This window comes from Octopus sinensis, linkage group LG16 (assembly GCF_006345805.1).
Source record: "Octopus sinensis linkage group LG16, ASM634580v1, whole genome shotgun sequence".
Classification (NCBI taxonomy): domain Eukaryota; kingdom Metazoa; phylum Mollusca; class Cephalopoda; order Octopoda; family Octopodidae; genus Octopus; species Octopus sinensis.
In genome coordinates this window covers 55,206,135-55,231,871 of record NC_043012.1, presented here as the reverse complement: position 1 = coordinate 55,231,871, position 25,737 = coordinate 55,206,135, and the positions used below count along the sequence as shown (strand labels likewise).

The 25,737-nt window shown below is 37.4% G+C and overlaps 1 protein-coding gene across 1 annotated transcript in view; it reads left to right on the top strand.

The window, feature by feature from the left end:
* LOC115220408 (coatomer subunit gamma-2) overlaps positions 1–23,803 on the top strand; it is a 42,457-nt gene extending 18,654 nt beyond the window's left edge. The window contains exons 12-25 of the mRNA XM_029790528.2: positions 969–1,079; positions 1,908–2,008; positions 3,945–4,017; positions 6,351–6,429; positions 7,853–8,017; positions 9,942–10,017; positions 12,037–12,140; positions 14,411–14,539; positions 15,611–15,682; positions 16,752–16,894; positions 18,469–18,637; positions 19,079–19,176; positions 21,154–21,292; positions 23,388–23,803. Of these exons, the coding sequence (XP_029646388.1) occupies positions 969–1,079; positions 1,908–2,008; positions 3,945–4,017; positions 6,351–6,429; positions 7,853–8,017; positions 9,942–10,017; positions 12,037–12,140; positions 14,411–14,539; positions 15,611–15,682; positions 16,752–16,894; positions 18,469–18,637; positions 19,079–19,176; positions 21,154–21,292; positions 23,388–23,620 (1,692 nt within the window). The 3' untranslated portion in view covers positions 23,621–23,803. The remainder of the gene's footprint in view (positions 1–968; positions 1,080–1,907; positions 2,009–3,944; positions 4,018–6,350; positions 6,430–7,852; positions 8,018–9,941; positions 10,018–12,036; positions 12,141–14,410; positions 14,540–15,610; positions 15,683–16,751; positions 16,895–18,468; positions 18,638–19,078; positions 19,177–21,153; positions 21,293–23,387) is intronic.
* Positions 23,804–25,737: the final 1,934 nt, after the last annotated feature.

The window sequence follows — 25,737 nt, the reverse complement described above, 5'->3', positions numbered from 1 at the left end:
AAACAATTAGTCATGGCAGAACTATAACATTTAAATTCATTTAATTCAATCTGAAAATAGTAAAATAATATAAAATGGGTAAAGATAGTAGAGACACCAGTTTTTTATTATTGACTAATTGTTTGCCTTCTTCACTACTTTAACTAATATCTACTGACCCAAAGGCAAGCTACCAGTTCCCAGTTTTTTTTCGAACGAGACATTCACACAACCACAACTCCTGCTGCTGTTCTAGCAGGAATTTTGGTGGATTACCTATTGGAGCATTCAGAACACGTACCTCTTAGTTTGGGTTACCTTGACCTAAACTCCTCATATCTTCTGTATATATATATTATATAAAATCTGTTCTGTCTGTGTGTCTGTGTGTGTGTCTTCTAGGATCTTGGGCTTCCTCCATCCAATTGCGCTCAAGTTTAATATGTACATACCAATGGTATCAGGGCATGTATAAGTCTTGAAAAAATTACAAAAATCAATTCCAGGTGAGAATGTGATTGATAAAGCTGTGGGAACGTGCATTTATAAAATCGTTTTTCTTGGAATAGAAAAAAAGTCTATCTTTATTCCTTCTTTTGCTGGTGTCTCAAATTTAGGTTAAATCAGTGTTTCTCAAAGAGGAGGCCTATGGGACGGTCAGACAAGTTGTTTTGAGAAAATTTGGTTTAAATGTTTGACAACTCCATTGGACAGACAGGCGTTTTGCTCGTATATATATATATATATATATATATATGCAATAGGCTTTAAATCCCCCAATGCTTTATATTGGTTTGCAGTATTAATTTTGGGGGTCAGTTTAGTTATTGAAAAACAAATAAAGTAAAAAGAAAATTGCTATTTGATTTCAATGAAATTCTTTAATTTCATCATTTGTGTGTGTGTATGTGTGTATACAAACACACACTCACACACATTGTTAGAATGTGGCTCTTCTAATCCTGTATTTCTTTATTTACCATTGTTAGGTAGCCATGAAACATCCTGCAGCAGTGACTGCATGTAATCTGGATTTGGAAAATCTGATCACAGACCTGAACCGGAGCATAGCAACACTTGCTATCACAACTCTTCTTAAGGTTTGCCTTTTTTATTTCCTTACTAATTCTGTATACACACATTTATAGAGATAAACGTGTAGTGAATTTTTGGAGGCTTGGTTAGAGGATAAAAAAAGGAAAGAGAGAAAGGAAGACAGAAAGAAAGGTTTATATACGTGTGTGTGTGTAAATCTCAGTAGTTTATTTCTTCTCGATTATTTTAAATAACTATTTCTCATATAGGTCTGGCCTTAGTTTCCTTATCAAAGACATTTAAGGATATGACACTGGTTGGTGCTGGCATGGGCGTGTGGTTAAGAATGGTTTAGAAGTTTACATTCGAACTACATAGTTTTGGGTTCACTCCCACTGTGCAGTACCTTGGACAAGTTTTTCCTGCAGTAGCCACAAGCCAATCAAAGCCTTGTGAGTGGATTTGATAGACAGAAACCAAAAGAAGCCTGTGTGTGTGTATATATATATGATGGATTTTCTTGTCCTGAAGTTGATCTGGTTGTATGTCAGATTTATAGTTTTCAACACTATCTTCATTGATGCAAATGATGCTTGAAAGTGATAGTGTGAAAGACAATGGTAGGCAGTGGATGCCTGCATTGCCAGATGCTGCCATAGTTATCATACACGCAGCTGCCCGACATCCGAAAATCGATTTTTCGTTTATTTTTTGTAGTCTTCACTGCAGATGGTCATAAGTCACATAGGTCATAAACCAAGTAGAAGGTGTATGTATGTATATTTGTGTTATGAATGTGTTTCAGTAAACATATAAGATACGAATTTAACAAATGGCAGTAAAACACCTCTCTTAAAATAAAAATAATATATGTCGCATTATTTTACTTCTAGACTGGAAGTGAAAGCAGTGTTGATCGTCTGATGAAGCAGATTTCAAATTTCATGAATGAAATTTCCGATGAATTCAAAATTGTTGTTGTTCAAGCAATAAGGTTTGTACAAAGTTTGGATTATTTCTATTATATATATATATATATATATACTAGCAGTATCGCCCGGCGTTGCTCGGGTTTGTAAGGGAAATAACTATATAAGCATTTTTAGAGACTTACTTCCCTTATAGATGCCGATTCGGGCTTTCTTAGCCATTTCTGTTTTGGTGTCTTCAAGCCATGAAGTCGTTGTTCTAAAAGAAAGCTGGTCTCCTTGACAACGCTTTACGACGTTGATTTCCTTACACTCCCTTCCCCACAGCTTCACGAGGGAGGGAAGACGGGGGAGAAGCAAACACAGGTGCAGGTGTTTGAGCGTGGACGCCAACTCCGCCGCCATCGACACACGAAAAATTATGCATTAAAATGGAATAAAAAATGATGTTAAATTATTTTTTAAATCGTAGACTCGTCGTAGACGCGCGCTAATACTCAGACGGGCTCGATATGAATCACGACTATAAGATACCCGGTTTTGGTTAAACTGCACCGCAAAATGTGGGAGTAGTTAGGAATCTAAATCGTAGGAGACAGACACTCACACAACTACAGTTTTATATATATATAGATATATATATATATATATTATTAATCAATGACAAGAAAGCAGGAGTGTGTGTGTATAGGTGCAGGATTGGCTGTGTGGTAAGTAGCTTGCTTCCCAACTACATGGTTCCAGGTTCAGTCTCACTGTGGCGCCTTGGGCAAGTGTCTTTTACTATTGTCTCGGGCCAACCAAAGCCTTGTGAGTGGATTTGGTAGACAGAAACTGAAAGAAGCCTGTCCTTCACAACTGATGCTGGTGCATTTAAGTCCCCCGTAACTTAGTGGTTTGGCAAAGGAAACCAAGAGAATAAGTACTAAGCTTACAAAGAATAAGTCCTAGAGTCAATTTGCTTGACTAAAGGCGGTGCTCCAGCATGGCTGCAGTAAAGTGACTGAAACAAGTAAAACAATATATATATATATAGAATATGAGGGCTTTAGGTCACTGATGATTTATTATAGTACTACTACGTGTATGTATATATATATATATATAGGCATAGGAGTGGCTGTGTGGTAAGTAGCTTGCTTATGAACCACATGGTTCTGGGTTCAGTCCCACTGCATGGTACCTTGGGCAAGTGTCTTCTACTATAGCCTCGGGCCAACTAAAGCCTTGTGAGTGGATTTGGTATACAGAAACTGAAAGAAGCCCATTGTATATATGTATATGTATATATATATATATATGTGTGTGTGTGTCTGTGTTTGTTCCCCCAACATCTCTTAACAGCAGTAGAAACTGAAGAAAGACTACTCTGTATGCAGATGAAAGCTGTTAATGTGTTATTTTAGTGTGAGTGAGAGTAGCAACACCAATCTTTTTTGCAAACCTTCCCAGGCTGGTGATGTCAGTATATTTCATGTCTACAGGTATAACATAAGTTGAAAGGAGATTCATTGAAGAATAATAACCCATAGCATGATTGGTAAATACATAAAGGTGCTTCTGAGAGTTTGGTTTCAATCCTACTTGCCACACATTTTTTTTAACCATTTATTTCCTCAGGAATGCATTTAGCTAGGATCTAGAAATGTGCTATGCATGATAACACCTAGGCCAATAAAACTTGAGGGTTTAATAATAATAATAATAATAATAATTGTGTACAGTGCTCATCTAAAGTGTATATATAATCAGGTGTAGTTTCGGCGGATTTCGGAAAGCATGAGGGCCTTAAGAAAATACCATGAGTAATTTTGTCCAATGCTCTACTGATCTGAATGATTCTTTCATCCACCATTCTGTAGGGTTTTTTGGGTTTTTTTAAGTCTTCACTTGGCACCTAGGGTAGAGCTAAATGCAGATATCTGTGTAGAATTTCATCAAATTCAAAATTATGTGTAAATGGATTTAAAACATTTTTTCTGTTCCTTTTCTATTCTCTAGATCTCTTTGCCTGAAATTCCCTCGCAAACATAACGTTGTGATGAACTTCCTTTCTTCTATGTTAAGAGATGAGGTAAATAATTACTATATTAATATTGATACCCATTTTTGCTGACTAGTTCAAAAATTCTTTGTATTTCTTGTGTGTTGTTTTTTTTTTTTTTGTGGAGTGGGGATGAAGATTAACTCTTTCAGCATTCTATCCCAAATATAATGCCTATTTATCTCTTTATTACCCACAGGGGGCTAAACATAGAGGGGACAGACAAAGGGATTAAGTCGATTACATCGATCCCAGTGCGTAACTGGTACTTATTTAATCAACCCCGAAAGGATGAAAGACAAAATCGACCTTGGCAAAGTTTGAACTCAGAACGTAATGGCAGATGAAACGCTGCTAAGCATTTCGCCCAGCATGCTAACGCTTCTGCCAGCTTGCTTATTTATTTGCCTTGTTATGAGTTAGAATGTTAAACGCACCATCTGAGCAATATCATTGCCAGGGCTGCTGACTGGCTCCCATGCCGGTGGCACATAAAAAGCACCATTCGAGCGTGATCGTTGTCAGTGCCACCAGACTGGCTCCTGAGCAGGTGGCACGTAAAAATCACCATTTGAGCGTGGTCGATGCCAGTACCACCTAACTGGCCTTCGTGCCGATGGCACATAAAAGCACCCACTACACTCTCGGAGTGGTTGGCGTTAGGAAGGGCATCCAGCTGTAGAAACTTTGCCAGATCAGATTTGAGCCTGGTGCAGCCTTCTGGCTCACCAGTCCTCAGTCAAGCCGTCCAACCCATGCCAGCATGGAAAGCAGACGTTAAACGACAATAATGATGATGTAATTGTTTATTTTTAGAATAATAATGTTAGGTATGTGTGAGAGGCTGGATCTGGCTACTATGAGGATAAAACAGGTAAATTATTTTTGGCTGGATATGACCAGTTTAAATGCTAAAGTGTTAAACCAGCCATATCAGACCACAATAGCTTACCTGTTTTATGTTCAAACCAGCCAAATCTGGCCTCTCACACCTACCCTACAATATCTCTCTATATATATTAACGGCAAAATGTCTGTCTGTGTGTGTGTCCTTTATACAAATCCATAATTTTTCAGTTAGAGGGCTCGCACTTTCTATGGTCATTCAAAACCGTCCAAGGGTGGTCGTGCACATCTTTACATTTCCCCAGTCACCCCGCAAAGCCATTAAAAAATCAATAGAAGTGACTTATTTGTGAATTTTCTACCCAAAACCCAATCAAAATGCCCGAAACTTGATACGCCAATTGAATGCCAGCTAGCTGTATATGATTGGTTGGAGATTTGGACAGTACTCGCGTGTATGTGCGCACGCTCGCAGCTGTATATGCATGCACTAGCACTATGACCCAACTGCTTTCCATGCTGGCATGGGTTGGACAGCTTGACTGGGTCATAGTGCTAGTCATTCTGAAAATAAGCACTGGGTCATAGTGCTAGTCATTCTGAAAATAAGCAGTCTCATTATTAAAATCTCAAAATTACAAGATAATACATGATTAATTCAGAACAACATGAATAAATAAGCATTACATTTGACAAAATATTCTCAATGTTAAAGGATTGAATTCTTAAAATTTTTTGTTTTTCTTCTCAACATTTCAAAAGGTTTATTTCCTTCTTAATGAGAATTTATTTTCATATTATATATATATAAGTGAAGGCTCATGGCTTGGTGATTAGAGTGTCGGGCTCACAATCATGAGGTAGTGAGTTTGATTCCCAGACCAGGCTGTGTGTTGTGTTCTAGAGCGAGACACTTTATTTCACATTGTTCCAGTTCACTCAACTGTAGAAATGAATTGCGATGTCACTGGTGCCAAGCTGTGTCGGCCTTTGCCTTTCTCTTGGATAACACTAGTGGTGTGGAAAAGGAAGGCTGATATGCATGGGCAACTGCTTGCCTTCCATAAACAACCTTGTCAGGACTTGTGCCTTGGTGGTAACTTTCTAGATGCAATCTCATGATCATTCATGACCAAAGGGGCTCTTTTCTTATATATATATATATATAAATAAGGATAAGATCGTTAATTTAAATATTGATCTTATCAAATGGCCAGCATGGGGAAAAAAACCTTCAAAGGTAATGATTATTATTAAAATTATAATTTAGGGTATCTAAGGGATACCACCATGCTGGAAATAGCAGCCAAAACTTGACTCTAAAATGTAGTTTTAGAGTCAAGATTTGGCTGCTATTTCCAGCGAGGTGGTATCTCTTAGATACCCTAAATTATAATTTTATATATATATACATATATATATACACACTTTAGTGTTTTGATTAAATTTCATTTTAAGTTGGATAAATTTATATTGGTATTTACTTTAATATCTCCTCTTGTGTTGTTCTGTTGCAGGGTGGCTTTGATTACAAGCGAGCTATAGTGAACAATATCATTGTTATCATTGATGAAAACCCAGATGCAAAAGAAGCTGGTATGTGTATTTAAAATAAACCTCACAATTGAAATTAGCAGTGAATCTTGTACAGCAAAGCAAAATGGAGAGCAAACAAATCAAAAATGAAATTAAAGTAACTTGCTGGGAGTGCGGGGATGGGGAGTTCAAATCTTAAAATTTCAGACAGAAATTGGTATAAGGCTTTCTGAATGGTTCCAAGCTATTTATTCAGTACCATCAGAAAATCTCGTGTTCTGATATAGGGTACTGCTCAAACATTGGAACCTTCCTTATCATCATCATTTTTTTGTCTAATTATTCCATTCCTGCATAGGTCAGGTGGGTTTTTTCATTCCATTACACTGTCATACCATAAAGACACGTGACCTAATGCTGGTTAGGGTGTTACATTCACAATCATGGTTTGGATTCCAGATTGGCTGTGTGTTGTTGTTCTTCTTTATTATCATCATCATCATTTAACTTCCATTTTTCCATGCTGGCATGGGATGGACGATTTGACCTGAGCTGGCAAATTTGAGAACTGCACCAGGTTCCAGTTTGATTTAGCTTCGTTTTCGCTGGATACCCTTCCTAACACCAACCGCTTTACAGAGTGTGCTGGGTGTTTTTTACATGACAATAGCACAAGTCCTTTTTTTTTTTTTGTGGCCCTGGTACAGGTGCTTTTCACTTTTCACATGGATCAGCATGGGTCCTTTTTTATATGGCACCTGCATGAGTGCTACATAAGTGACACCAGCACAGTTGTTTTCTTTGTGGCTCCAACACAGATGAATTTAACATGGCCCAGCACAAATGCTATTCACATGACACCAGCACAGGTGCTTTTTACATGTGGAATATTCAGCCACTACACTGTTCACAAATAGGAATTCGGTTGATCAAAAGAGTGAATGCTCAGCTGACAGAGAATTCATGAGTGTATATTTTCCTTCATCTTTCACTTGTTTTAGTCTTTGGATCACAGCCATGCTGGGGTGCCACCTTGGAAAGTTGTTTGGTCGAACAAATCAACCTTAGCACTTCAGAATTTTTTTTTTTTTAAGTCTGGTACTTATTCTATCGCTCTCTGTTGCTGAATTGCTAAGTTACAGAGACGTAACCATACCAACACCAGTTGTCAAGCGATACTGGGGAGACAACCACAAAGACAAACATACACACACACACACACACACAAATATACATATATGATAGGTTTTCTCACTCTCTGTCTTCCAAATTCATTCACGAGGCATTGGTCGGCCCAAGGCAATAGTAAAAGATGCTTGCCCATAGTGCCATGCTGTGGAATGTAGTTACAAATTGAGCTTCATAGCAACACACATACATACTGACACACTCACATGTACACAGTTATATAGACGCATGCACACACACACATATATGCTCCACCATGAAAGTGAATTTTCACTGCAGTTATATTTTCTCTCAGGTTTGGCCCATTTGTGTGAATTCATCGAAGATTGTGAACATACAGTTCTGGCAACCCGCATTCTTCATCTTCTTGGCCGCGAAGGACCACGTACTCCAACACCTTCTAAATACATCAGATTTATCTACAATAGAGTTATTCTAGAAAATGCTGCTGTAAGAGCTGGTAATGTCATTTCATTCTTCATTTTTACTCCTCACATAGAATCTTCCTTTACAGAACTCTTAATTTTTTGGGCCGGGGGCCCAATTTTAATCCCTTATAATTGCAATAAAAGCTTACGTTTTTTTGAAAAATATTTTAATTATATCAGGTTTTCTGTTAATCATCCAACCAACGTACAAATATATGGGAAATTACCACCTGTATCATCTCTTGTGAAAGGTAGAAGAGTCCAGTTTGCTGGACATTGTTATAGAGCTGAAAACGAGGTAATTTCTACTCTTCTCCTCTGGAAGCCATCTGCTCGCGATACCAGAGGGCGCACACTCTCCTACCCTGATGTAATCTCCAGGGATACAGGCATCCAGCAACAGGACCTCCGTAATGCTATGATGGACCGTGAGGTCTGGCGTAACATTGTAAATTCCATTGTCTCGACCACGGTCGAACAACAATAATAATAGTAATAAGAGCTTCAAAGACAGGAAGGAATATGAAGCCTGGTTAACTAGTTCTTGTGTATCATTGGCAGAGGAACTTTTCGGTTTGAATGGCAGTTTTTTCTAGCAGTGTCATATGAAATTATCAACCATAATTATGACCCTAGTATCGATCTATTGCATTTCAATCTGTTTTAGGGTTAGTTAGGGTTAAGGGTGGGGGGAAGGGTATCTTTTTTTCTTCACAAATGTAAATAAACCCAATCTGTTTCTTAAACGAGGGACATATTCATACGGCACAGAATGTTTTCACCTCAATAGACGTCATTGATTGGTTGAAATTGCAGAAATTGAAGAAAAAAAACAACAAATATCTTACAAACCATAGAATTTTCTCAATAACGCCAAGAGAAAAAGATGTTTTATATAAACACATTCTACCAGTATACGAAGTTTAAAAGTGTTTAGTTACGTGGAAATTATTTTAAAAAACTGCCGTTCAAACCGAAAAGATCCTTGGCAAATATAGTGGACTAATAGTTGTTGAATTTTGCAGCCATTGTTGAATGGTATATCTTCCTGCAACCTGTTGGCATCAGCTGTGTTATGATCACTGGCCATAGGTAAACCATTTATATGTCAAAAAAATGGCACCAAACACAAGAGTGTTAATTACATTTCAATATATTGTTTATCCAAAAATAGTTGTTTACAATATCTGAGATTTTAACAAGTTAAGCATCTGCTTGTATTTTCACTGCTCAGCCCAGCTTCTAATAAAAGCAAGCTTTTAATGTTTCTGCATGAGATCTGAATAGCCAGTCACTTGCTGATATCATCAATCTGTGACAGAATCCTGTTTGCTGTTTAGATTTAGTTTCACTTCTGAACACAATGATTTTGGTATCAATTCCTAGGCCCAAACTGATGTTTGGGCTTCAACCAATATTCTTGCTACAATTTTTACCCTTTCATTACTGTATTTATTTTGAGATGCTCAGTGTTTCTTTCAATTACTTTAAATATAACAAAGAATTTAGTAAAATAACTTAATTATCATTCAGCTAGTGTTAGGAACATAAATTGTGACTTAGGTTTGGTGGAAGATTTTAATTCAAAACTTATGAAAGCAGGACATTTGTACTCAGAGCCAGAGCTGGTTTCAGCCGGGTTGGTAATAAAAGGGTTAAACACATAACTAGGTGACTCTTTAATTCTATTGACTATCATTTAAACTATAAACACATACCATATTCTCTGGCATACAAGCCAGTATAGAATATAAACAGTCAAACATCATCACTACCTTCCCCGATTCTGCTGCATTTCATAGGAATTTTTGGTCCTTCAGAGTAATTTAATGTACGAGTTGACCCTTTTTGGCAGTAAATTTCAACTTGTATGTTGAAAGATACAGTATTAAATTCTTTCCTGAAATTACCATGTTTTAGAATTTTCATTATTTGTCTTGCAATTATTTTCTGCAGCTGCTGTTACTGCCCTTGCTAAATTTGGAGCACAGTGTGAAGATCTTTTACCAAGCTGTGTTGTGCTCTTAGAAAGGTAAGCAAGATTATTTTTGTGGATTATAAATAAAATTATATAAGAGTGAAGCTTTTCTTTTTATTGACTTCAAAAGTTATTTCAGAAATCTTTATTCTTTACATAATATATTACAATCTTAAAGTTTGCCAATCAAACTATTAGCATAATGTTTTTGCATACTTCCAGTCTTTTAATGAATACTCTATTCAAAATATAGCATAGACAGGAATGCAAAACTCTCTAAATGTCCATAATGAATTATTGTTATTAAGATTATGTATTTCTACAAATTATTGATCTTATCTTTTAGAGGTACAGAATAGTTCAGTGTCTATATTGATCTCGTCAAATGTCTCATTCTTGGATATATACATAGTACCAAAGTGTTAAACTATAAATAATAGAGTGGGAAAGTAAATTGAAGAGAAGATTGCTTATGGTCCGCACCAACATCTCACATCAACATCTCTCTTTTTCTCTTTCTCTCTCTCTCTCTCTCACTCTCTCTCTCTCTCTCTCCTCTCTCTCTCTCTCTCTCTCTCTCTCTCTCTCTTGCAATACAACCAGCACTATTGGAAAACATTTCCTCTTTCTCCAATGAAGGGTCCTGTCTGAAGTATTAAGCTTCTATTCTTCCTCATCCTCATCATCATAATTTTACATCTGCTCTCTATGTTTGGACGATAGAGTCCAAATTAGCTCTTTATCAGAGTTATTATCCTCCTAGAGGGGCCAGGGAACAACATCTCACTCAGATGTTATTAAGTTTGGCAAAGTTCCTACAGCTGGATGTCCTTCCTATCAACAACCTCTGGTTAGAGAGTATTTAATGCATTTCTCATGGCACTAGTACCAAATAAATTGTCATGTCTTCAACAAGACAAGACTAAAAGTTCTTTCAACCCTACACTGCTGCCACTCATCCACCAGTCATTTTACAAGAAATATGGCTTGATAGTTCATCCCAGTTTGCTAATTTTTTATATAAACAATCAACATTGCTTTAAACGAAACAGTTATATATAAACTAATCTAGCTAATGTAATAATAATGTTGATTATTTGCTAATATTCTCACAGTTAAGCAAGGTGGTATGCTGGCAGAACCGTTAGCATGCCTGGTAAAGTGCTTACTCTCTCTTTACTCTTTACTTGTTTTAGTCATTTGACCGCGGCCATGCTGGATCACCACCTTTAGTCGAGAAAATCGACCCCAGGACTTATTCTTTGTAAACCTAGTACTTATTCTATTGGTGTCTTTTGCCGAACCGCTAAGTTACGTGGACAAAAATACACCAGCATCGGTTGTCAAGCGATGTGGGGGAGACAAACACAGACACACAAACATATACACACATACATATATATATATATATATATATATATATATATATACCTATATACGATGAGCTTCTTTCAGTTTCCGTCTACCAAATCCACACAAGGCTTTGGTTGGCCCGACGCTATAGTAGAAGACACTTGCCCAAGGTGTCACAAACTGGGACTGAACCCGGAACCATGTGGTTGGTAAGCAAGCTACTTACCACACGGCCACTCCTGCACCTAAAAAGACTATTAACAACTTTAATGGGTTCTTATTAGAGGTATCTGTCTTTAGATTTTGAGTTCAAATTCCACCAAAATCAACTTTTCTTCATCCTTTCGGGGTCGATGCAACAAGCACCAGTTGAGCACTGGGGTCAATGTAATCAACTTAACCCCTGCCCTGAAATTGCTAGACTTATGCCAAAATTTGAAACCGTTATTTTCACAGTTAAGTACAATGACAAGCTGGAAGAATTCTTAGCACATCAGACAAAATGCTTTGAGTTATTTTTTTTCTAGTTCGTCATGTTCTGAACTCAGATCCCAGCAAAATCAACTTTGCCTTTCATACTTTCAGGATCAATAAAATAAACACTGGTCATGTTGATGCTATCAAACTGCCCCATCCCCCACTCCCTTCAAAATTCCTGGCTTTGTGCCACAATTTGAAACTGTTTCTACTGTTAAGTATTGTTGTTACCTGTTTCTTCAGATGCCAACTTGATACTGATGATGAAGTGAGAGATCGAGCTACTTTCTATGTCAATGTTCTCAAGCAGTACCAGAAGGCCTTAAATTCTGCATACATTCTTAATGGTGAGTTAATAGTATGTTGTCTGTCTCCTTACATATGTGTGTGTGAGTGTGTGCCTGTGGTGCATGTGCATATAATATATATATAACGTCTGACCTCTGATTTCTGCCTGAAGTCAGAACGCCATTATGGACCGTTAGCTCCTACACGCATTTGTTTCTATCCTTGTTTCTTTTTTGTGTATCTTTCTGTCGAAGAGCGTAGGCTCAAAACGTAAAAGACTTGTTCTATTTCTATTCCTGGGCCATACTAATACATTTGTTTGTTTGTACTCCACCTGCCTTCGTCTTTTGTTTATTTTCGTAAACCTTCCCGTTATATATATATAATACAAATAAGAAAATGGAGAAACAAATTTAGTTTGTTCATCAACTTTCGGATATTATAATGTTGGATTATTTATTCATTTAACAAAATGAGAACCTCAATAGCATACAAATATATCTTATGATTCAATACATATAAGATAAGAATACAAATTATAAAATTCATAATATAATTTATTGAAATCATTAAAATCACTTCTTACAGCTGTTTCAGCCTATGGCTAAAAGTAGTTAATTATATTTTCATTGCTTATAGGTGTCAACATACTGAGGTTGTAGGCATTTAAGAATAGGGTACTTATATATATATATATATATATATATATTCTATAATTTATAGAGCAAACAGTAAACAGTTGTCATTATTAATACTCAGAGTTTTGAATGTCAGAGCGAAGAGCTACAGTACGTTCTTGTTGGCTGTTAAATGGCAACAGACGCTATGAAAATCAGTTAAATATAAAGGAAGTAATTCTAATTGATGGAAAAAGAGAATATATATATATACTAAGACAAGGAATTAAATTCCTTTAACCCTTTCATTACTGTATTTATTTTGAGATGCTCTGTGTTTCTTTCAATTACTTTAAATATAACAAAGAATTTAGTAAAATAACTTAATTATCATTCAGCTACTGTTAGGAACATAAATTGTGACTAAGGTTAGGTGGAAGATTTTAATTCAAAACTTATGAAAACATGACATTTATACTCAGATCCAGAGCCGGTTTCAGCCCGGTTGGTAACGAAAGGGTTAAGGGATGTGAGCATCCTAGTTCTCCAGTTTATACCAGCGTTCAGTGAAAATCAAATATATTAGTTTATCATTGAAATGTATAGGTATTTAGAAAAAACTTTATGAATGAGAAAATGAAGAAAATGGATAAAATTGACTTACATATTTATTTAAAGACATTCAAATTCATGCAGGGAAGTTCCTGCCTACAGCTGTTTCCGCACCCAATCAATTCAATTACAGAAATAAAATACCATATACGTACTAGGAAGAAGGAGGAAATCAGAATTTTGATAATTTTTTATTAGCGCTTTCGTTTGTTGAATCAAACTCTTTAGATCTTCAAGAGTTCAATTAAATAAACAAAAGTTCTAATAAAGAATTATCCAAAATTCTGACTGACCCCTTCTTCTTAATATACAATATCTGTACACCACTTCAAACACTCTATACATATATATATATAGATAGATAGATATATATATAGTGCTTTTTACGCGCCACCAGCACAGGGGCCGGAGGAGGCTGGCAATGGCCATGATTGGTTGGTGCTTTTTACGTGCCACTGGCATGGAAGCCATTCAAGGCAATGTAGATACTTAATCCTTTAGCATTTAATCTGGGCCATTTCCAGCCCAAATATTCTATCTGTTTTATGTTCAAGAGTGAAGGCTCATGGTTAAGTAGTTTGGGTATTCTGCTCACAGTTGTATGGTTGTGAGTTCAATTCCTAACAGCACATTGTGTCCTTGAGCAAAACATTTTATTTCATGTTGCTCCAGTCCAATCAACTGGCAAAAGTAAGTGCCAGCCATGCCACATTCTGTGTCATGCTGAATCTCCCTGAGAGCTACGTTAAGGGTACATGTGTATGTGGAGTACTCAGCCACTTGTACATTAATTTCATGTGCAGGCTGTTCTGTTGATCAGATTAACTGGAACCCTCGCTGTCATAACCAACAGAGTGCCAGTTTATGTTCAAACTGACCGGATCTGGCTTCTTACACCTACCTTGCAATGTCATTCTAACACTAAATAACCATATCATCGAAATCTTGAAGTTACAAGATAATGCAAGATTAATTCAAAGTAATTGAAAACAATGTGAATGAATAAGCATTACATTTGTCAGTAATCTGAATGCTAAAGGGTAAATGTAATATCTCATTTAATAAATCTCTAATTCTTTACATGCAATTCTTCTTAAAAGGCTTACAGGTGTCAGTGGTTGGCCTGGAACGTGCTTTGCACCAATACTCTCAAAGCGACGCATCAGATGTGCCATTTGACATGAAGACTGTACCACTTGAAACCCAGCCTATTGTTGAACAAAGAACTGGTAAGATGACATATTCAATATTTTGTGAAATAATGATAAACTTGTATGTTAATTTGTAAGATAAAACCATAATTGAATTTTAGTTGTGTTCTTAAAATAAGTAAAGACCCCCTTCAGTCATAAAAACCAAACAATTGTCGAGAAAAAGATGAAAGCTACATGTAAATTTAGACCCCACTTCAGTCATAAGTGACCATGGGATTGTACCTAAACTGTTCCTCTCCAAGGCAATGTCTGGACAAGGATATTTATGGAAGACCAGTAGTCGCCCATGCATGTCAGCCTTCCCTCTTCACACCACCTATGTTATCTAAGGGAAAGGCAAAGGTTGAGCTTGGCACGAGTGATCTCACAACTCATTTCTACAGCTGAGTGAACTGGAGCAACGTGAAATAAAGTGTCTTGCTCAAGAACACAATACACAGCCCGGTCTTGGAATCGATCTCACTACCTCATGATTGTGAACCCAACACTCTAACCACTGAGCCATGTGCCTTTGCTGTTGTGATTTTAGTAATAGTCATATCAGACAGTTGTTCATGTATGTATTGTGCACTACTGTAATACAACATGTCTAACCACTAAAAGAAAAAGTAGGTATTTTGACCAGTGCTTTATCGAGTCTCCATTCCATGGTTCAGTCGCTATTGCGGTGGTGTGGCTTGTGTGATTCAATGACCCTCTGAGCTGTACCAGCAGAGTGCAAGCGTCTAGTAGAGTTCCCCACTACTACCACCTCCACCACCATCACCATACTGGCAGGTCAAAAGATGGGCCAGAATAATAAAGACCACTTCTTCCCAGAGGTAAAAATGGGTTTGTGTAGGGCCAACACCCCTACATAGAAAAACGGCCAAGTTACAGAAGCATCAATGACAATTAAAAACCAGCAAGATCTGGGAGAGGAGGACGGGCCCCAAGCTGATAACATTGGCAAAAAGCTGTCAGTAGCCAAAGCTCTACAGAGAGCGAAGGGCTTAAGTAAGTGAAGTAGTTATCAATTCTGCGAACCACCTCTGTATACATGTTATATTGTTTTTGTTTTAATTAAAATTTTTTTTTTGCTTTTAGTTATGGAACCAGGAGAAACTGTTAGGGATAAACCAGAAAAAGTTGCTTCAACTCGACAAGATGTTTATGCTGGTGAGTAGCAAACCAGGTTTCCCTGTTCCTCTGTGTTTACCATTTTATTTATTTTTTTTTTGTCACATCTCTGTCATGACAATTCCTCTGTCATCATTTAATCTTCCAAAGCTCTACACAGAACCACATGAAAACTGGTGATTAATTTCATTTTTTCTATAGATATAAATTGATGTGAGACAAACTTTTCCCTGGATAAGACTAAGATATTTGTTTTCTCACTGGTAATATTTTCGTGGATGTCATCAGCAACACCATCATCATTTTATGTTCACCTTCTGGTCTGGCATGGATTGGTCAGATCATAATTCTTATTTAGAAATACTACCTTCTTAGACAGGTTGGAATACCATGTGTTGCTCATTACATTACATTTTTGGCATGATTTCTCCAACTGGAAGCCCATCCCAATACCAACAATCAGGCATGGCTGCATGGTTAAGAAACTTGTTTTCCAACTACATGGTCTCGGGTTCAATCCCCCTTGGCCTTGTGAGTGGATTTGGTTGACAGAAACTCGAAGCCCATCATCATCATCATCGTTTAGCGTCCGTTTTCCATGCTAGCATGGGTTGGACGGTTCTACTGGGGTCTGTGAAGCCAGTAGGCTTCATCAGGCCCAGTCAAATCTGGCAGTGTTTCTACGGCTGGATGCCCTTCCTAATGCCAACATGAATACATATTTCATGGAAAACATATCTGGCCATGGGGTAATATCACATTGGGAATAGGTACATGGTTTAGTGGTTAGGATGTTGGATTCATGATCATAAGATTGTGGTTTCGATTCCTGTACCAGGCAATGCATTGCATTCTACACTTCATTTCACATTGCTCCAATCCACTCAGCTGATAAAAATGAGTGACCTTGCGATGGACCAGCATCCCATCCAGGAAACTGGCGCTATGCTCCTTATGGAGTAATGCAGGCTAACCTGGAAACAGGTGAAGGTTGACAACAGAAGGATCATCAGATCTACTCATCACTGGCACAATTAACTGTAAGCACCACTGAAATTTGTTTATTCTATTAAAAATGTAACTTTTTTTTTTCTTCGTTTAATTACAGAGCAATTAAGTAACATTCCAGAATTCAGTAATCTTGGACCATTATTCAAATCCTCAACTAAACCAGTTGAACTGACAGAAGAAGAAACAGAGTATGTCGTACGATGTATCAAGCATACTTTTGCTCATTACATTGTGTTCCAGGTAAATTGATTTCTATTAAAAGTTCATGTTTAACTTCTTGAGTTACTTTAGGTAGCTTTAGAGGCTCAGGTGTGCCTGTGTGGATAAGTAGTTTGCTTGCAAACCACATGGTTTCAGGGTCAGCCCCACTCTGTAGCACCTTGGGCAAATGTCTTCTACATTAACCCTGAGCTGACTAAAACCTTGTGAGTGGATTTGTTAAAGAGAAACTGAAAGAAGCCTGTCATGTGTGTGTGTTAATGTGTCCTTGTCTTAACATTGCTTGAGAGGCAGTTTCTCTGGTGTACAAATATATGGGATATTACCACCTGTATCATCTCTTGTGAAAGGTAGAAGAGTCCAGTTTGCTGGACATTGTTGTAGAGCTGAAAACGAGGTAATTTCTACTCTTCTCCTCTGGAAGCCATCTGCTCGCGATACTAGAGGGCGCACACTCTCCTACCCTGATGTAATCTCCAGGGATACAGGCATCCAGCAACAGGAACTCCATAATGCTATGATGGACCGTGAAGTCTGGCGTAACATAGTAAATTCCATTGTCTTGACCATGGTCGTAAATGTGTACGGTGATACATAAAAGCACCTGTGCAGTACCATGTATAAGCTGAACCCTTCAGGCAAGATGACAAAGGACCAAAATGCTTGGTGCCTAGCTGTACTCAAGAAGACCCGTACTCCGCAGCAGCAATGTTAAGGTTGGCCACTCTGGTGGTGTAAAGCACTCATGGCAGTGCCATGTAAAAACGTCTGTGTGGTGTCACTAAAAACAAGCACACACTGTAAAATGGTTGACATTTGGAAGGGCATCCAGCCATAGATACCTATTTCTTTACTACCCACAAGGGGCTTAACACAGAGAGGACAAACAAGGACAGACAAACGGATTAAGTCGATTATATCGACCCCAGTGCGTAACTGGTACTTAATTTATCGACCCCGAAAGGATAAAAGGCAAAGTCGACCTCGGCAGAATTTGAACTCAGAACGTAACGGCAGACGAAATACCACAAAGCATTTCGCCCAGCGTGCTAACGTTTCTGCCATTTTGCTGCCCTTTATCTATCCAGCCATAGATACCATGTCAAATCAGACTCAAGTCTGGTACTGCTTGGCAACACTGGTCAAGCCATCCGACCCATGCCAGAATGGATAACAGACATTAAATGATGATGATGAGTGTCGCTGTCATACAAGTATTATTTTGTTGCCTGTTCATCTGCTCCACATCTATTTGCTATTGATTCAATCAGTTCACCTGCTGAAATAGTTCACATCCACCTTGCTGCATCCTATGATTTCAACAAACCCTGGCTGAGGTGGTTACATGCTATTTAACCCATAGCTGGGACCCTAACTGCTTTGCATCAGTGTAAACCCAGAACAATTGGAGCTAAGGGCTGGTTCTTCACTACTCAAAACCCCGGAACTCCCCAAACCAGGGCCTCTCTGCTGAATGCAGTTTTAAAAACCTTTCACCTTTGCTTAAAGAGAAACAAGCCATCCAGAAATGTTTTAAGAGAGAAACAATCCACTGGTAGATTCTGTATGAATGTTGTATTGTTTATTTATTTCAGTTTGACTGCATCAACACTCTTAATGACCAGAAACTTGAAAATGTCACAGTACACTTAGAATCAACAGATCCCTTTGAGGTGCTAAAAGCAGTTCCTTGTCAGAATTTACCATATGACCAGCCTGGAACAACCTATGTACTTGTACGTCTCCCCGAAGATGAAACCATAGGTGAGTGCCATTTTTTTTTTTTGGGTAGCAGTGGGCTGAGGTGTTAGTAATATCTACATAATATTTCACAAGCAGGCTGCTCCTTATGGAGTAATGCAGGCTAACCTGGAAACAGGTGAAGGTTGACAACAGAAGGATCATCAGATCTACTCATCACTGGCACAATTAACTGAAAGCACCAGGCTGCTCTGTTGATCAGATCAACTGGAACCCTCATCGTTGTGACCAATGAAGTGCAAGTTTTCTGTGAACATTCTCCATGTTATAATTGTTCTGCCTTGCTTGCACCTCCTTTGTATTACTTTAAAAAAAAGAATGTCTTTATGCTTTTTAAATTTTTTTTTTTGTTTTATCTGATTTTTTAAAAGGTTTCTTTTAAGGATTTAAAATTTTTTTTTTTATGAATTATTTCTTTATATTATTATTTTTATTCCACTTCAGTGACTACAACATTCAGCTGCAGCCTAAAATTCATTGTCAAAGACTGTGATCCTAACACAGGAGAACCAGATGATGATGGCTACCCAGATGAATATGTGGTAAGTTGGATCACGAAACCTTTCCTCTCTCCACTCCCTTGATTTTCTCACGGTTTTATGTAAATCTGTTTATCAAACTGGTAAGCTGCCAAACATTAAAAGGACATTAATAAACAACAACTGGTGTAATTATAAACACATTTACATATTTACAATATACATGTAGTCATCTACACACACACACACTCAAGTAAATATATTTATACAAATATATGCAGATACACACACATCACGTGTGTGTATGCATGTGTCTGTATTTATATATATAAGAGAACAAAGTGTACGTACGCAAGGTCTTCTACTATAGCCTCGGGCCGACCAAAGCCTTGTGAATGGATTTGGTAGACGGATACTGAAAGAAGCTTGTTGTATATATATATATATATATATGCGTGTCTGTGTTTGTCCCCCTAGCATTGCTTGACAACCGATGTTGGTGTGTTTATGTCCCCGTTACTTAGCAGTTCAGCAAAAGAGACCGATAGAATAAGTACTGGGCTTACAAAAGAATAAGTCCCGGGGTCAAGTTGCTCGATTAAAGGCGGTGCTCCAGCATGGCCGCAGTCAAATGACTGAAACAAGTAAAAGAGTAAAAGAGATATATATATCAAATACAAAATGGGACAAGAACACAAAACATCTGGACAGCTAGGTGATACAAAAAGGGACAACAAAACATCTAGATAGACTTTGTTTTCTTTGTATCATCTATCTGAATGTTTTGTTGTCCCTTTTTGTATCACCTAGCTCTCTGAATGTTTTGCGTTCTTGTCCCATTTTGTATTATATATATATATATATACACACACATACATACATACATATACATACAAAATAAGAGAATGGAGTAGATAAAAACCCAGGCTCCATATGTTTCATAGCTAGCAGAAACTTGGAAGAAGTTTAATTACCCAAATGAGGGGTAATCCTCTAGCTACTTGTTGGACCCAAGATACCTTAATCAAATGTAGTTTACATTATCATCACATTCGCATACACTGAAACCCCAGCTGCTATCCATGAACTATAAAATAACATCAATCGGTTTCACTCACAAGGCATTAGTCAAGCCAAGACGACCACTTGTCAAAGGTACCATACAGTGGAACTGATCCTGAAGCCATATGGTTACAAAGCAAATTTGGTCTCTGGACAGTCATGTCTGCACTTGTATGTGTATATATATATATATACCGTGGTTGAGACAATGGAATTTACTATGTTATGCCAGACTTCACGGTCCATCATAGCATTACAGAGGTCCTGTTGCTGGATGCCTGTATCCCTGGAGATTACATCAGGGTAGGAGAGTGTGCACCCTCTGGTATCGCGAGCAGATGGCTTCCAGAGGAGAAGAGTAGAAATGACCTCGTTTTCAGCTCTACAACAATGTCCAGCAAACTGGACTCTTCTACCTTTCACAAGAGATGATACAGGTGGTAATTTCCCATATATTTGTTCTTTGGTTGGATTGTTTCTGATATATATATATATATATGTGTGTGTGTGTGTGTGTATATATATATATATGTATGTATATGGTGATGGGCTTCAGCACAGTTTTCATTTCCCAAATTCCATTCACAATGTATTGGTCAGCCAGAGGTTGTAATAGAAAACCCTAACCCACAGTGGAGGTGTCAAACCTGCTTTCACACAACACAGTTGCAAAGCAAAGTTCTAATATAGTTAAATTTTTGTTTCAATATTAAATACCATGTTTACTTGTGTATAAACTGCATCCCTAACTTAGTGTTGAATCTTAATGCAAACATTTCTTGCTTCATAGATTTTTGGCTTTGCCCCACATGTAAGTTGCACCCCAGTTTTTTTCAGTTAAAATCATATATGAAATAATACGACTTATAGACAGGTAAATATGGTAATTAAAGAATTAACCAGGTTTTGTACAATTTACATTGAAAAAGAAGAAATTCCATGAATAAGACGCTCACATATGCATTATATTTTTTTTAGCTTGAAGACATTGACATTAGTGTCGCTGACCATGTACAGCGTGTGATGAAGCCCAACTTTGGTGCTTCTTGGGAAGAAGTCGGTCCTGCCAATGAACTGGAAGACACATTTTCTTTATCATCAGTCAAAACTCTGGAAGGTAAATAAAAAGATTTCTCCTTGGTTTCGTTATCTTTTCTCTTAAAATTGAATTACAACAGCTCAATGGGCCACAGTTAAAACCTTAGAATACATCAAAGACTATTTCTTTGTGTATATTTATATATGTATAGAGGCAAAGTGGCTGAGTTCCTTTTGAGTGTTGGGCCTCACGGAGGTAATGACCAAGACCTTTGGCATTATGTCATGCTTGAGAAGAAGAAGACCATCAAGCCAAGCAAAATTGCAGCCGTAGCAGATACAGGTGTCATGCAAATGGCACCTGTGCTGGTAGCACATGAAAGCACCCATTACACTCTCAGAGTGGTTGATGTTAGGAAGAGTATCCAGCCATAGACAACCATGCCAAATCAGACTGGAGTTTGATACGGCCTTCCAGCTTACCAGCCCTGGTCAAACCGTCCAACCCATGCCAGCATGGACAAATGTATGTGTGCATGCAACATATGCACATACATATATAATAGAAACGGAAGATGGAATACAGTTGAAACTTTATATCATTGTGATAAATCAAGTTTCTTCTGTCTCTACTGAGGAATTCCTAATATATATCCAGTGATAATTGCGCAATTACTGTTGATGACGCCAGGTAACCATAGGCAGTGAACATTCTGTATTGGCATACTATTAGGGACATACCCAACACATAAATTTTAAATTCTAAATTTTAATTTTAAATCTAACATATATATATATATATAAATATACAAACATACCTACATATATATGTAGGTATGTATGTGTTTTCTAACTTGAAAACTTCAGTGAAGGATCCCTGATTGCTGGACCTCTTAGAAATAACACTCAAATCTCCTTCCAACCATACCCTCCTGTCTTAAATACACTGTCTCAAAACAAAAAAAAATATAAAGATGAAGTGGCCATATGTGGAATGTGGACAGAAATACTAGGTTAGATGACTCTATTATTGAAGCGTTGTTTTACTGCTGGATTCCCCTCCTGTCATTAGCTTTTCAAGTAAGGGCTCACTTGGTCTACATGCCTTCAAAGGGGCAAAGCTTGCACACAATTTGTTAACAGGGAAAATGTCTCCACATCTAATTTTCAGAGACGCATAAATGTAAACACATAGACAGACACACACATACATGTGCTTCTGTGTGTGTCTCTCTCTCTTTTTCTCCATATGTATATGTGTGTGTGTACATATATATATATATATATATATATATATATATATATATACATATATGGTGGTTATCTACTCCTTGTGCTGAGTTTGACCACCTCTTGTACTTACACCTTACATCTATCATGGCATCTGATGTGGGTTTTTTAAACCAGTCAATGAGTCCACAAATGATATTTAAGCCCAACGAAAGAAAAGCATGATCTGTCACAAATCATCATCATCATTTAATGTTCATGTTTCATAGTCGAATGACTCAGACAATTCGACAGCATTCAGTGGACACAAAGATCATATTGTGCTCCAGCATCTGCTTTGGCATGTTTTCTATGGCCAGATGCCCTTCATAACACCAACCACTTTATAGTGTGTACTGCATGATCTTTTCATGCCATTAGCACAAGTGAGGTCGCCATGATGGGTTTCATATAGTTTCCATCTACCAAATCATTCATAGTCAGCCTAGAGCTATGGTAGAAAACACTTGCACAAGATACTTTGTGGTGGGATTGAACCCAAAACCACATGGTTGTAGAGTAAACTTCTCAACCACATAGGCATGCCTATATTTACTGACCTCTGTAATGTTTTCTCTTAGATGGGTCTAGTGATTTATTTTGCATAGTTTGTTTAGACCAAATATATTACACCAAAGCTATGTTTCATTTCAAGGTTCTTTATAAGCCATTTAAGAAACGCACAAAATCTGTTAGATTCACTTCAACATTTAAATTTCATTTGTCACGCTGCAATTGTTTTCGTTCCAGCACACGATCTCAGATCAAGTCACTCGCTATGCAAGTACATCTCCATAATTTCAAGATTCTATTTGTTGTAAAAGGACAACTCCATTACATGTTCTTTACTGTGTACTTAGCTTCAAGGTTAACTCATTCATTTGCTCCAATTTTCTTATTTGCAGAAGCTGTCAAGAATATTATCCAGTATCTTGGTATGCAACCATGTGAAAGATCTGATAAAGTTCCTTCAGGAAAGAATTCACATATTTTATATCTGGCTGGTGTATTCCGTGGTGGCCACGATGCTTTGCTCCGAGCTAAGTTAGCACTGACTGAGGGTGGAGTAACCATGCAACTTACTGTTCGCTCTTCAGATCCTATTGTCTCAGAAATCCTTGTTTCAGCTGTTGGCTAGAAGATAATATGGGGAAAGTGAAGAAACCCATTACATATATACATATATATACATACATTAGAATGATTACTTGGGTTGATATATTAATCTTTATTTGCAACACATACACTTCCAATGTAGCGTATGTTTCTGTTACACTTAATCATATGATTTTTTTTTCTTCTGTTAATTAAAAAATATTTTTAAAAAACATAGAATGCAAATTTCAAACAGAACTGATATTTAGAATAAACAAATTAATTGATTGTTTTTTTAAAGATGGATAATTTATTCCTTTTATAAGAATTTCATTTGTTATGGTTTTTGTTCCTATTTCATTTTTAAATGATATTTCAGCTTCATTGGAACTCATAACAACTCAGCTATTTCAGTTCTTGTTCTAAAAGATGACAGACAATAAAGATATCTTTGCAAAATAATTACTGTTTTGTTGAGTCCAATTCTTTTTAATGATTTAACTTTTAACTTTTTTTAGGTCCAACCTGGCTAAAATTTGGTCTATTTAAACAGATCTGTCTTGATAGAATAGTTTGGCTATCCAACAATGACAGTAGCCAAACTACTTGGTTCTTGCATTTTAGCAGCATCAGGTATTCCCATACATGGCTAGAGTGGACCAAATCTTTTAGCAGACACTATACCACCAAAGAATGACAGGCTGTCCATTGCTGTAGATAGTAAAGTTAGTAAGGCAGAGTGTAAATGACAAGTGTTTTTAAGAGTGTACATGGAGACATGTGGCTTAGTGGTTGGGGTAGTACACTTGATTGTAAGATTGTGGTTTAAATTCCTGGACCAGATAATGCATTGTGTTCTTGAGCAAAACACTTCATTTCATGTTGCTCCAGTTCACTCAGCTGACAGAAAATGAGTATTCCTGCAATGGACTGGCATCCCATCCAAGGGGAAAGTGTGCCACAGAATTCAGGAAACTGGCCCTCAGAATCTATATGACTTGAGGAGCTTTTGAGGGTGTATTTTATTAACCCTCAACCTCTCCAGTGGATAAATTTCATCATCAGTATTTAACGTCCATTTTCCATGATGACATGGCTTGGACAGCTTGACAGGGCCATGATCCACACCAGGTTCCATTGTCTTGGTTTCTACAGCTGGAAGTCCTTCCTAATGCCAACCACTCCACAGTGTGTACTGAGCACTTTTTATGTGGCACCAGCACTAGTGCTTTTTACATGACACCAGCACCCACACCAATGCTTTTTACATGGTACCTTGATTTTGGGACCTCAATTCTGTGGTGGTAGGTATGCACCACATATTTCGGTCCTCTGCCATCTCCTTTACAGAGTGCAGCGTTTTGAGATTGGCCTTCAATACTTTGTCCCGTGTCTTCCACCACATCTGTTTCATAAAACTCAAGTGTTGGTACAGAAACAGGAAGAGATGGAACTTCTTGAGCTGCCGAAAACTCTTGTTCTTTGAGGACCTATTACTCCTTGAATCTGCATCAACTTGGTTGGCTGCTCTTCAGAATAATATCTGTATTTGGGACATGGTCTTAGTTGCTTGCATTGTCAAACAGCAGCAACAACAACAACATGCAATCAATTCCGAACCAAAATAAGAAGCTATCAACTATTCTTTGTGAGCCATCTGATCATAAAAGGCTCCCAAGTATCCTTGACAAGGGCTACAAATTTATCAAGGAGTTTTTGTGAGAGTATACAAGTGAGGTTTCCTATTACCTTCTTCCAGATATTTTTAGCAAGATACCATTTTGTAGGTTCAATACAGGTATATTCACCACACCTACTTTGGTATTCAGAAAATAAAGAACTGAAACTAAAATCAGAAAGTATTTTGTTCACTGTTCTAACAATTTTGTCATTCCTCTAGCCTGGAGTGGTATTTTGTATTATTGAACCCAGATGGATCCCAAAAGGCAAGGTTGACTTCAGCAGGATTTTAAAACTTAAAATGCATAAAGCTAGAAAAAATACTGGCAAAACATTTTCTCCTTTGTATGTGTGTTTGTTTGTGTTTGTATCCTCACCACTCAACACATCATAAGTGTTGCAGTCTAGGAATATTATTTTCTCTCAGCCATCCAGTCTGTTTCTGAACATCTCATTCAATGTCCAGAATAACCCTGATCT